Raw genomic sequence first — 14,140 nt, 5'->3', positions numbered from 1 at the left:
AGAGTTTTCACTCTGAATTTAAGACTGTGCATTGGTACCTACTTATAAGTACCTAAATGTACCATAAACCCAAAAGCTCTTCTCAGAGCTACCCTACATCTGATCACTCACAATTATTATTTTACTCTAACTTTTTTCACTAATTTTCAAGAAAGTACGCTCCCCAGAACGCTTCCCGGTTCGCGAACCGGGCGCACTCCACGCAAAAAAACTAAAAAAACTGTATATTTTTTTTTTGCCCCGCGGGGCCCTTTCAAAGCCTCCACATCAAACCTAGGGGGTCAGCGACAATGTACTATGCCCCCTTATGGTCATTTGCCCCTTCGCTTTGGCCTCCTCTTGTCTCTCGATCCTACCGAGAGACAAGATGGCGGCCGCTACGGACTGTTTGGAATGTTGACAGACGCCGGAGAACCAATCAGCTTCGCTTCACAAAGCTCCGTTGCGCGAAAAGTACGCGTCCTGGAGCGCTGCCCGGTCCGCTGTTACAGATATATATCTTTTTTTAAACGTTAATTTCTCAAAATCCACTGGAGCACATATATTGAGACCTACAAAAGGCACATCGGGCTACCAGTCCCTACAATTTTGCCAAGTTTCGTGCAAATCCATTCAGCCGTTCGGGCTAAAAGTGAGGCCAACCGCCCTATGGAAATTAACATGGGAAAAACGCGTTTTGGGACCCCCCTTTTTTCTCGGCCCCCCCTTGACGAACCCCCCCAAAATTTTCAGGGGCTGCTCAGAAACAAAATGTGCCATTTTCCTGAAAATTTCAGCCAATTCCGTCCACAAACGCCAAAGTTATTAGACATAGAATTTTCAAAAATCCCATAGAGAAAAAATCCTAACTATATATACCTACTGGCGACCGCCAGTAGGTAATATATATATATATATATATATATATATATATATATATATATATATATATATATATATATAGTTCTCATGTCCCTGAATAGTTGGTCATCAAGAGGTTTGTATTCAAACCTATCCGACAGGCCTTCCTAACTGACCAATGTTGTAAATTCTTGGACAGGCAGCCATTCTGATCCTTTTGTAAATGGCATTGATGTTTCATATTGACATCCAGGAAAGATCTGCAGCAAACACTGGCAGACATTTCTCCAGACATGCCAAACATTGCCAATTATGCAGCTGAAAGCTCCAGCTCAAATAGAAAATTTGTAAGAAACCATTAATACAGTTTACAGTATTTATAGGCTCAGAATTGGCAAGAGCATGCAAGTTTATCTGGCAGCAGAAGCAGATAAGTCCTGCTGCAACGCATCTGCAACCAGTCCCTCGAGGAGGGATCGGTCCCAGATGGCTGGAAGCAGGCGGTGGTGACACCCCTGTTACAAAAAACCTCCTTGGACCCTGCCAAAGCGGAAAGCTTCAGACCCATCTCCTTGCTGCCCTTCCCGATCAAGATCCTGGAACGGGCAGTGGGTGGGTCACTATCCGGCTTCCTGGAGGAAAACCAGTTGTTGGATAGAGATCAGTTTGGATTCCGCCCAGCACACGGGACGGAGTCCGCACTGACTCTGATGCTGGACAAACTGAGAATGCGGGCCGACAACGGGAATGTCACGGTGTTGGTGCTTCTAGATATGTCTGCCGCATTCGACACGGTAAACCACACTATCCTGCTGACTAGACTGGAGAGAATGGGGGTGCAGGGATGCGCACTGCAGTGGCTACGGTCATATCTTACAGAGCGACAGCAGGTGGTTACACTGGCACCCTTTTCCGCCCTCAAGACGCCAGTAGCTCACGGGGTCCCACAGGGGTCAGCCATTAGCCCCATCCTGTGTAACGTATATCTGCAGCCTCTCTTAAATCATTTGGGGTAGAGGTGGTTAATTATGCAGATGATACACAGCTGGCCTTTTCCCTGGAGGGGAAAAATGCAGTCTCGATGGACACATTCCAAGAATGCATGCGAAATACAGCCAGCTGGCTCCGGAAGAACTCACTGCAGTTCAACGGGGAAAAAACAGAGGTGTTGTACTGCGCCCCAGCAGGGCTAACGAAGCACCTACCGAGGGAGTTCAGGCTTACTCCGGAGGAGGAGTCAGTGCCCCCGTCTGACACATTAAGAAATCTAGGGGTTCTGCTCGACAGAAACTTACAAATGGAGTCACAGGCCAACAAGACAGCCGGCCTGTGCTTCGGTCTGTTACGGATGCTGCGTCCACTTCTCCCGATCCTTCCAGATGACAAGTGTTCACTGGTGGTGAGAAGCATTGTGCTCAGCAGGCTGGACTATTGTAACTCCCTGTACTTGGGGGCTCCCCAGTTTGTTATTGATGGGCTGCAGAGAGTACAAGTTGGCTGCGGCCAAACTGGCCCTAAAGAGGAATGGAAGTGCCTCATCAGCCCCGGCCTTACGGGACTTGCATTGGCTGCCGGTCAAAGAGAGGGTATTGTTTAAATCTATGTGCCTGGTATTCAAAGCGATACACGACTTAGGCCCAGTCCCATTGCAGGGCTGCTTCTCCTGGTACCGGCCACAGAGACAGCTCCGCTCGGCGGGAGCTGGCCTGCTGGGAGTCCCAAGATTTAAGAGGTCCAGGATGGGGGGCAGGGCCTTCTGGGTGGTTGCGGCGCGCCTCTGGAATGAACTTCCGTTGAGTATCAGATGGAGTGAGTCCCTCATGAGCTTCAGAGGTAGTCTGAAAACCTGGCTCTTTCCAACCTGCTAGTGTATCTCTGTGCTCACCTCCCTTTCATCTGAGGTTGATGGTTTAAATCAAAAAGCGTCAGGATACCCGTAGGGTGACAGCATGCGCTATACAAAAACCACATACAATACAATACAATACAATACAATCAATACATCATTTCCTTTACGCTGCTCAGAAATAGCTCCCGGGTTTCTCCTTGTACCAGGTGACCCTTCACTGAAGGGGGAGGGGGGCATGGAAGGTGCTCAGAGCATCTGAGCTGGGACTGGTGCGGGTCACTTTGGAGACTACTGTTACTCATTGCTAAGACAACTGTATGTAAAGGATCGCCATACGTTCACACACTGTCTCAGCACGAAAAGCATATATTTGCCTTGCGAGTTTTCTCAGTGCCATCAATATGCATACATTGTCTTGATAGAACCATGACATGGGCGAATGAAAATGGGCATTGCATGAATGTGTACTTGACTTGTAGGGCAGAAAGTAAAATGTTTACATGCTTCCCCACACATCAAGTATGTATTCATGCTTGGCTTTTTCACATGTCCTGTGACAGTGACAGATTTATGGCAATGCACCCTGTAAGCAATAATTATAGAGGGCCCCAAGCAGGGATTCGTTTATCAAGAAATAACTGCCAAGACCCAAAATATTTCTCAGGAGGGCTCACTGCAACGTGCACCTCCCAATGTCTATGCCAGTGCTGCCAAATGTCAGTACCACTATCACCGACTAGCCATCACACTGCTACAAATTTGACAGTGTTGTCTATTCCATGAAAGCCCAAACTGCAAGAATGGCCTGAATGCATTGATATTTATGTATTTTTAAAGTGTATTGATTTGTTAAATACTCCACATACGTGCTTTAAAAATAAAAAAATAGAGAGACAGCACCATCATGTGGCAGGCTGTCATAAAAAATGTGCAGATTTTAAGAGAATAAGTGGCAGGGCTGAACACTGGCAGACACCTGCAAAAATTAAGCACATGTTCCAGGGGTTGGCAGAGAGCAAGGAAGGGCATAGCACATGTGTAGTGCTAACTATCAGCAGTTTGGGAAGTTTTGGGTGCAACTATATTACATTTTAGGGTTATATTTTTTATTTACAGGATGGGTCCTTCTGATGGGGTATTTGCAAGGTCAGAGCTGTCATGGGGGTGAGCTCTTACTGGATTGCAACGTCGTACTTACAGGTAGACTCCAAACACTGCATTAGGTGCATTAACCCCCTGAAGATTTTCATGATGAAAGAACCGATTTTCTGGCCCCAACTGTTTTGTAGGACTATATTTAAAACATGATATTCTGGTAGAATAACCTTCTGTCCAAACAGTATGTAAATGAAAGTGTGTACTTTTCCAACAAATGTCAATGATCTAAAGAAGAAAACCGTACATCTGATGATGTCCTATACTTTCCTTTGTTTGACACTTAGATCAATTTCAACGAGCCCCTGTCCATGCTGCAGAGGCTGACCGAGGACCTGGAGTACCACGAGCTGCTGGACAAAGCCGCCAGGCTGGAGAGTGCGACTGAGCAGATGTGCTACGTGGCGGCCTTCTCTGTGTCCTCCTACTCCACCACCATTCATCGCACAGCAAAACCATTCAATCCCTTGCTAGGGGAAACCTATGAGCTAGATCGACTGGAAGAAAACGGATTCCGATCGCTCTGTGAGCAGGTAAGAACAGGTTGACTTTTACTCTCCATGAGATTAAGAGTGTCGCCACTCTTTGGGGATCTATTGTCCACACCTTACACTTCAACGCTGTCATGCAATAGACCAATCTCACTTGAAAGGTCGGCATGGGTATATGATTGCCCAAATCTGACTGCCAATGCACAGCATCTCAGACTTTTGGTAATGTTGTGCATTCAATGCCGGGTATGTGCTGTCTAAAAAGTGTGTACATTTAAGAGAAGAAGAATCAATAGACATTCCTCCTCTAGGACAAGTTCCAATCCTCTGGAACTTCTGCTAAACCCCCTGCAAGCTCAGTAGAATCAACTTCATCTTCTGTAAACAGTTAAAGATTACACTTTACATAAATAACTTGAAATGTTGCTACTTGTCGGAAGCAGTTAGTACCAGAAAGCCTTAATTGGAGGACAGGCAGTTATAAATGCAGTAATATAATGTACTTTCCATGTTACTTGCACCGGCGCTTCCTTTATTAGTCCCAGCATATGTCAGTATTTACTTTTGCTGTGACAACGTCAACAACTTTGAGGAGTATGCTTGTTTCTGATTGGTCCATCTTCCTGCACATTTCTGACCTTGCCCAGAAATGTATCTCCCAAGCAGTGATTCACCAGTACCGCCAGTTGGTTCCACACTGCTCCAACCACAATTCTGCCCCTTCTGGGGCAGTTTATTAGGCTCCAACCAGCCCTCAGACATTAGTTCCTTCTTTTCTGTAACTCATCAATGCTCTATCTCCCTTTGCGTCCTACCAAGAATTTTCTCCGCTTTTAACAGTGATTAGGTCAACTGTCTCCTCAGAGGGCCTCAGGCTTTCATCCTCTCAAGGGAGTGCTGCAGTGGCCTGCGACTCTTGCACCTTAATATGCCCAAAAGACATCAAGTCGCAGGTGGACAATTTATTTTTGTCTTAGCCCTGGACAGAGACTACCACGAGGACTACCTCTCCTAAAGGTAAGCCCATTTACATTCTCCCAAGACATATTTCTACAAAAACATCATATGAAGAAGATGCTTTCTGCCTCAAGGTGGCTACCCTGTTCCCGGGACTGAGTAGCGTCCCAATGCCAATCGCTGATGCCACACAATTCCTCGAAGTCCGGTGAAACCCAGGTGCCTTAAATGATGAGACTTGACCTTCACAGGGTTTTGGCGGATCCAGGCTATGCTGAGGCCTTTTGGCTAGCAATGTTGGATCTTTTTGGACAACTCTGCAATGCTCATAGCTACTCCACATTGGAGGGGTACAAAGTGGGGCCCTTCCTGCGGGCATTGTTGCTCTCACAGCTCAAGGCACCATGCTTCCACAAGCATCTGCACCAGCACCTATGGAAAACTTAAAACAGGCTAGGGTGCTGTCTCCCGTTCACTAGACACTTCTTCGGTGCTGATTTTGAAGCCAATGGAGACAATGCCCAGGAGCCAACTCCAGTACCAAGAAATCAATAGGGGAAGTCAAGGATGAAAGCCTAAGTTCATTTTAACAATGACCTATATAGGGATGATCTTTACAGGGCCCAAAGTTTTTGCCCCATCTCCCTATTTCCTTTTCTTGCTAAGGTAACAGAGAGACATGTCAGTGCCATTCTAACTTAGTTCTTGGAAGAAAACCAGTTTCTTGACATCTCGCAAAACGGCTTCAGGCCGGCCAATAGTATGGAATACGCACTTCTTGCTGTCACTGAGCAACTCCGTAGCACCCTGGACGATGCCGATCCTCAGCTTTGATTTTGCTTAACTTAAGCGCTTAAGCTGGTGTCTCACACAATCATGCTTCAGCGTTTACAGGATATTGGCATAGGCGGCTTTGCGCTGTCCAGGTTTGCCTATTTTTTTATCGGAGTGATCCTTTTAGGTCATCTTCACCATCCCCTACAGCTCCCAATCTCATGCTCTGTGACATGGTGTTCCCCAGGGCTTGTCTCTGAGCCCTACTTTGTCTAACATTTATATCCAACCGTTGGCTCAGGTCATCAAATCCTCTGGGCTTGCACTTGTGTCATATGCAGACAACACTCAGCTTATACTCTCTTTTTCTGACAATCATATCTCTAACCTGGCCAATTTACAAAGGGGAATAATCGCTGTTGCAGAGTGGATAAATGCTAATTGCTTGTGTTTGAACACAAGCAAAACAGAAATGTTCCTACTTTGGGGTGACCATTGGAGGCTTCCCTCCCTGGGACACTGCAGACATACCCAAGATCTGTATAAAAAACCTGGGTGTATAGCACCCTAACTGTCGAAGCACAGGTCAAATCAGTAGCAACTGATGCTTCAGGCGCCTAAGAGGGCTTAAACCATTATTCAGGCAGTTATCTTATCCCAACTAGATTACTGCAACATCCTGCATTTGGGAGTCAACAATTGTGTAACTAGAAGACTCCAGCTAGCACAAAATGCTGCGGCCAGGCTATTATTCTCCGTTCCAAGGTTTTGCTCTGCCTCTGGCCTCTTTCGCAAACTGCATTTGCTCCCTGTGGACCTGCGTCTGCACTGTAAGACATTGTGTACCGCCCATGTGATTCTTCATTCCCAGAGTGCTCCTATTCTGTCAAACCTGATATCTCTCGAGCCCCGGCTCTTTGGAATTTGCTCCCCATTTCTATTAGGAACATTCAGAATCACTTTCAGTTCTGGAAAACTCTGAATACCTGGCTGTTTGCTATTTAGGGTCCTTTTTTCTCTTTGCTATTTTAAAGCTGCGTGCTGCAGTCTGTTTCTCATCTGAACTAGCGCTGGGAAGCCCCGCTGCTGGGGCAGCTAAGCACTTTACACATTTTTATATCATAACATAACAAAGTTTTGCAAGTTTGGAGGAGATTCTTTGCTCAAAATCAGATGCCTTGTTTATGGAATATATGGTTTATGGCCACACAGATTTTGATTACTTAGAGGCTTATTGCTTCATGCAACTTTGCAATACAAATGTTGGCATCTACTTGGGCTTACAAAATGTCAGTGGCCTAGATACTTCACCATGAAGGGAAATTGCCTGCCCCTCAAGCCCAGGTTCAGAGGAGGTTTCATCTATCATATCAGGTATTTAGAAGGTGGTGGGGGACTTGTTTTATGTGTAAGTGAATCCTAGGAAGAAATTAAGCCTAACATTTTGTGGGAAATCTTGCAGTTCTCCACAGTTTTTGAGGCACCATTAATTCCATTTATTGAGTCTTTTGTAGGCCCTACAATAGCTACATGGGAGAAGCCCTTCTTGATCGAAGAGTGCACAGGCCACTTACCAGACACCATAGGTCTTCTACAGGTGACTCACAATTTCTGTCTTCATCTCTAGAGAGACTGTTTTTCAAACGTCATCTTCAAAGCCGAACCCAGCACCTTTTCTATGTGGACACCAGACAGAGAATCTAGGTTTGCTTGGCAGTTAGAGTGGCTTTTTACAACCACATAGGCTACTACGCTCCCACTTTTTTCTACCCTCACACCTCAGCGCCAAGATGCCTCGGCATTCGAGCGCTTTATAAGCATTTAAACATAAACATAATGTTTTGCCTCCGGCAGGGTATTTCTACACACGGCTAATGTCATCTGCCTTTTTAGGCCAAAATGTCAATGCATCATGGAAAATCTCATAACTTATGATTGTCACCATGCCACTCCATGTGGTGAAGCCATTTTCTGACCTGTCGAGGGATGGACTAGGTACATCTTAAGAGATCCTGAAGTGTGTTTTTCCCTCAGTGGAAACTGTTGCTCGGTCTATGGTTATGGCTGTCATGCTGCTTCTGTATGCTTAGTTGTGTTCTACTTGATTTTCAGGACATGTCCAGGCCATTGACAAAGGGGTCATTGAGTTGGTGGAATAAAAGGGCACAACGTTTTACTCCCTTTTCACTTTGATCACCAAGAGGTACTAGGGCTCAAGCTCTGTCCTGGATCTCTGCCTTCTGAACTTGTTCCTGTGGCAGGAAAAGTTCAAGATGTTGTCCCTCAGGCAAATTATGTTGTTCTTGGAGCTCAGGAGATTGGTATGTGTCCTTTGACCTTCAGAACTCATCCTTTCTTCCATTTCTTCCAGCCCACAGGTGTGTGGTCAACAGAGAATTCCCAACACCTTCTGTCTGTAGCCTCATGCATCTTTACAAAGGTGCTGACAGTTGTGTCAGCTATGTTGCAAAGGGAAGGAGTTCATGTATTTCCATTGTTGGATGACTGGCTAGTGAAGACAGAGTACCTGACACTGGTCCAGGAACACATCCAACAGGCGATGGCTCTTCTCCATGACTTTGGTGTTATCATCAAAGTCTGAAAGTGTCACCTCATTCCCACACAGTAGCGGACCTTTTATGGGGTGGTGCTCTACACAACCCTTATGAAGTCTCTATCTCCTCCTCAGAGGGTCGTGGATATTCAGTGCATAGCCAACTGGGGATAAAATGGTTCACTGCCAGTGCTCTACTGCACAGCGTATTCCCAATGTGTGCATAGCTTGAATCCTGCCAGCATCCATACAGTGTACTGAATGTAGGCCTCTCTGTGGCTGGAAGGCCCTTAATGTACCTAATCTCCAAGCACTGCTTCCTCGTGGCTGAACCCAACATGGAGGTAAGAGGCAGTGTCAGCTCTGCATCCTGAAAGCACCTAGCCTCCCCACAAGGCTGCTGTCTCCTGGTTAATCAAGATATCTATATCTTACATAGAAGTCTTTCAGCAGTCGTTGAACATAAAGATTGGAAGCAAGTATACATGATCTTTCTTAAGAATCAAAACCCTATGGTCAGGGGAACTCTTACGCACCTTTCAAGACTTGCAAAACACTTATTTTCTACACTACACGCAGTTCTATAAATATCTACAGCTCCAGCACGCCTTCACCCTCCAGGTTCCCGTGGACACTACATTTCCAGAATTCAGCCCGTTAGAAGCCAAAGTCCTCATGGGAAATCTAGTGAAGAGAGGGGTATCTCAGATCTGTCGCTCACTGGTTAACAATTCCCCATCTACCTTAGAATATCTGAGAAACCGGTGGGAGCAATAGCTGGGCCCCCTGGAGGAAGAAGACTGGAGAGACACCCTTATGGACCCGAGTAATTACCATCTTGGTCAGGCTCCATCTAATCCAAATATACTACCTCCACTGCGCCTACCTCACACCTGTAACGTTTACCATATGGTCTGGTCCTATACTGTTCTCACTGAGTACTGGACGACAGTAGCAACGGAACTAAGCATTACACTGGGTTAGGAGATGCCACGTAACCCCTTAGCCCTTATCCTGGGAGTCTTGGAGGGGTTGGGCGGTTCTCGCACCGATAAAATATTCTTGGGGACAGCCATCATGGTGGCCAAAAGGGACATTACAGCCACCTGAAAAGACTCTAACCCCCCTACTCTCTCTTGATTGCATAAGGAATGGATTGGTATGCCATGCAAGAAAAGCCAGTGTATGATGCGAGAGGATGTCCATCCAAATAGTATTATGTATGGGGCAAATGGCTTGGACTGGCAAACTAAAGAGACCCCTGCTGAGCGTGAGTGACCCTCGGGACCCTAAACACTGCAACAAGCCGGGCAAGACTGAGATTGAATTGCATGCCAAAGTGCAATGAAATTGTGCTGTGGTTTAAAAAACAATAAAATTGATTATATAAAAAAAAGAATCAAAACCCTTCCAAATCCACAAAATATTAAAATTTCCCTTGTACATCTCTTGCATATAAAAATCCTATGTAACTTATACTCCTCTAAATTGAATTCAAGTGCTTTAGGGCGTGAAGCAAGACAACTTTTGCAGGGCACATCTTTAACATGGATAAATAAGAAGGTTGAATGGACTATCATAGACTGCCTCAGTTTCAATCTTGCAGTAATTTAATTCAAATTCACAAAAAATAAAACATTATATTAATATGAAGTTGTTCTAAAAATAATATGTATTCACATATCATAGGTAAAAGCAGACATATTGTAAACCATGTACTGTTCAGAATATAATCAGATTAATAATCACATTCCATACATTTGTGAAAACGTAAATCTTCAAAATACGTTTTCCTTTTTTTAAATGTGGTATATTATTAGAATATTTAACAAAACACTGAAACTCTGCAGGCTATACTTTTCACAAAACATGCAAATGCTTCTATGTTAGTATTAGTCCAGATAATTTAAAGCCACCTGTGAGGATTTCCATAGCATTATAAGATGCATGAGTTGTTTCAAAGATGGCATTACAGGTTAATAATTGTACTCATATAATATACATGTCCATCTGCCCCTCTCACCTCTGTGGCTACAGCTACTCCCTCTAGGTTATAATGGAAATGACCGTCTCTATCCAGAGCTCCAGCTCCAGGACTGGTGGAGACATTCATCCTATGATTTTCGGTGTTTTAAAATGAGTTCTCTTGATCTTATTTTCAAGTCTTTAAACCTCTTCTTGCAATCCTCCGCTGACTTGTGGCTGGGTGCAAAATGCACTGGCCTCGTTTTTAATATTCTGCCTTAATCCTTTCCTTACTTTTAGGGCTGTTTTTTGACATGAGGCTTCCCATGAAGCATATAGTTCCTCTTTTTTGACCTCTTCAACTAAAATCTGAAACTTCTTCTGAGAAAATGTGCGCTTTCTCATCCTTTCTGAAGGCATAGTGAGGGTGTACAACACACTTTTATCCAAAAGAGCTTCGTAGAAGTGGACGTCTGTGGACTGAAAAATCAAACTTTCTCCTTTGAAAGCAAACATAATAAGCTGCCAGTTGTTTACTCCACTCTATGATGCAGAAGGGGGGTTGTGGTAGGGTCCCAAATAACCAATCATACAACTTGCTGTGTTAGTCTCACAAAAACCATGTATTTCCTGTAAATCATTGATTTGGAATATTTTACCCACACGTGGTAATTCCACGTACGATTATACTGGATGTGACTGCGTACCATGTAATTCTGATTAGGCAATTTTGTAATTCCATTTTCTATTTGAACTTCAGTGCTTGGATTAAGACCTTTAATTTCTGGGCGAGGAATTTGTAAAGGATTTTATTTTCATTTTATTGTTTTAAGCTGGGCTTGTGGTGAAGAATATTTGCATGTATTTGTTTTCAATTTTTGATGTTTTGGCACTCCTTCATGTATACAATCAAAGTCAAATTCGTTTTAATGCCATGTAGCTATCACTTTTCTTCTTATGTTTGATATTTTTACTCTGTATTTTCAGAAATAAATGATTTCCACTTAACACTACAAAAAACTTAAATTGACAGGAAAAATATATGTGTTATGCTTTTCCCCATTCGTATTATTGTGTCACATTACCAAGGGGCTCCAAAGTAGAATATTTCAGGAGATGGGACTCAGTATTCGATATAAATGCGATGTTATTTAATTTCACACATTCAATTGCTCTAAAACGGTTTACACAGCTGTGTCAGCATGTTGCAGATGTTCCATACATAAATGTATAAATTGGTCACTCTGTGCATATTAGTGGTAATGCTAAAGCGTAGGTCATACCGGATGGAGACTTGATGTTTTTCAAAACTGGGTTCTTGACATTCAGTGCGTCTGCAAAATCAATCCATGGCGTTAAGCCTGCCTCGCTTGACTCTCCCCAATGTGTTACTTTTAAATTAGTTTCTCTGTTTCTTTGAAATTACTAAATCCCTGTAAAGCTCATGCTAAGGAAAAGTGGACGCGATGCAGCCGATGAAAAATACAATTACTGATAAAAACATAAATCTAGGTCAGCTGTTTGCAAAGGTTGATTGTTTCACTCTGGCACATTTTCCAGATGCTAATAACAGGCAGACCATTTAGGCCGGTCCCCTGTGGCAGTGCTGGGAGCTGCCGTGCGAGAAGCACAGGCTTCATCTGAGAGCACAGTACCTGGGCCGCGGGAGAGGGTACAGCTGATCCTTGCTTGATACAGGAGCGACCCCTGTACGTATTGCAGTGAATGCCCTTGTCTCAGAAAATGTACCATTAGAACCATTACAATCATATAGCAGTTTAAAAGCTAGTTGTGGTAGTGAACCCATATCCAGTGGGCAACCATTCTGTTTTTGCAAGGTTGTCCTGCTATTGGGTGGTTTGTCCCGTAGTACACACTCACCTGGTGTGGGCCACCAAATGTCCCGCTATTTGCAGTGCAGGACTAGCTGCCTCATGGGATATCTTGAGGGCACGAGGATGATGTGCACAGCCATATGTGAGCTGTAAAAGAGATGCCTGCCTGTCGCTGTCAAAGAGGAGCTGCAGCACATGAGGGGTCCTGCCCGAATGCTGGTGCAGTGACAAGGTCGCTGTTAGAAATGGGACCTCTGGTTGGCTAAGGCTTGCACCAAAGCCAAATTATGGTGAGTAGTGGCCCACCTAATCATGCACTGTTCACTTAGTGCTATGCACTTTAAATCAATCTCAAAATGTTTTACCACAATAAAATTTGTTTGTAGTAGTGATTGTCACATTTATTCAACAATTTTTCAAGATAAATCCTCAGTAATTCAAATATTTGTTATTGTGTCATCATAACAATTCACATATGTATGTACAAATCAATTGTAAAAGCATAACAGTTATACATCATATTAGCTACATTTTACATTTCAAATGATTGACATGAAGCCCAATGCATTTCGGCACGTAGACGGTGCCTTCATCAGGGGCAGTTCTAAAAGAAATGAGAAAGTGATGTATGTCAGTATCTGCGTGTAATAGGAGACATGGGGGTGTTTGAATATTATCAATGTTGGCGTACCTTAATGTTCAACTGCTGGTGATCTAATGATGATGAATGCCAATTCTACAACCAAGAGAATATGTAGTCGGTAACGCTGTTATATACCCATTAAATAAATGATGAGCAGTAGTGATATTTAAATGACATACCTGGTGGTCTGATTTCTGTTGGCTGTAATGATAAACATTAAATGTAGCTCAGTGTTAGACAATTAATACGACCGGAATTGAAAATACCAAATACTGCGGGATAATAATGGCCCTACCTTATCTTCGTGAGGATGATAATGCTACACGGAAAAAATAAAGGCACTGTATTATTGCCAAATATAAAATGAATACGTGAACGGTGATGTGCGTAATAATAATAGGTAACTATCATTTACCTGACTTCAAAAAACGGGACGTCTGTCACACAAGCTCGCTACTGATCTCTCGGGTCTGGTGCGCAGTTCTACCAACAAACTCCATTAAAATGTAGCGTGGTCCACATGGTGGCGTGGCCATAAGCATTGAAAACGGACTCTCTGAATAACGAAGAAAGTGAAAGCACATAAGCGCCATCTTGGAAAGGGGAAATTGTCTTGTCGTCCCTTGTGTTTTCAGTTACACAATTATTGGCAACTTTACGGATATAGGTGCAAACGATACCTAATGCACTGAAGTTATATGCACCAACTTAAAAACATAAATATTGTATCGTGATAACTGAAGGGAAATATTAAATGCCCGGGGGTAAATGCGGTGTAAACAAAGAATGCGGCGCGCAATTTTATAATCAGAATCCCGATAGAGCAACAGACGATTAAACGAAAGAATCTCTAGTTTAAATAAATGAGGGTATCCGCCCATGTGATATTGTGAACCTAAAACGGGCTTTGTCTAACAAATGGTAAATGTTTATTTACGTGATGAGTGGTGCATCCTGGGTAATATAGTGCATCTGAATAAAGGTTCCATTGTGGACTGATTGCTATACGTGCTATTGGGAACTGAAAAATGTTATCAATGTGGGTTGTACTTCAACTCAATATACAATGATGTCTGG

At 43.7% G+C, this 14,140-nt stretch overlaps 1 protein-coding gene across 5 annotated transcripts in view; it reads left to right on the top strand.

Annotated features, from left to right (window-relative positions):
- LOC144792165 (oxysterol-binding protein 2-like) overlaps positions 1–14,140 on the top strand; it is a 1,552,312-nt gene that overhangs the window by 1,357,537 nt on the left and 180,635 nt on the right. For all 5 annotated transcript variants that reach the window (XM_078667062.1, XM_078667059.1, XM_078667060.1 and 2 more), the window contains one exon: positions 4,132–4,377. In XM_078667062.1, coding sequence (XP_078523188.1) covers positions 4,132–4,377 — 246 coding nt within the window. The remainder of the gene's footprint in view (positions 1–4,131; positions 4,378–14,140) is intronic.

This window comes from Lissotriton helveticus, chromosome 11, assembly GCF_964261635.1.
Source record: "Lissotriton helveticus chromosome 11, aLisHel1.1, whole genome shotgun sequence".
Classification (NCBI taxonomy): domain Eukaryota; kingdom Metazoa; phylum Chordata; class Amphibia; order Caudata; family Salamandridae; genus Lissotriton; species Lissotriton helveticus.
The sequence above is the reverse complement of the archived record's forward strand: the minus strand, read 5'-3'. Positions and strand labels throughout refer to the sequence as shown.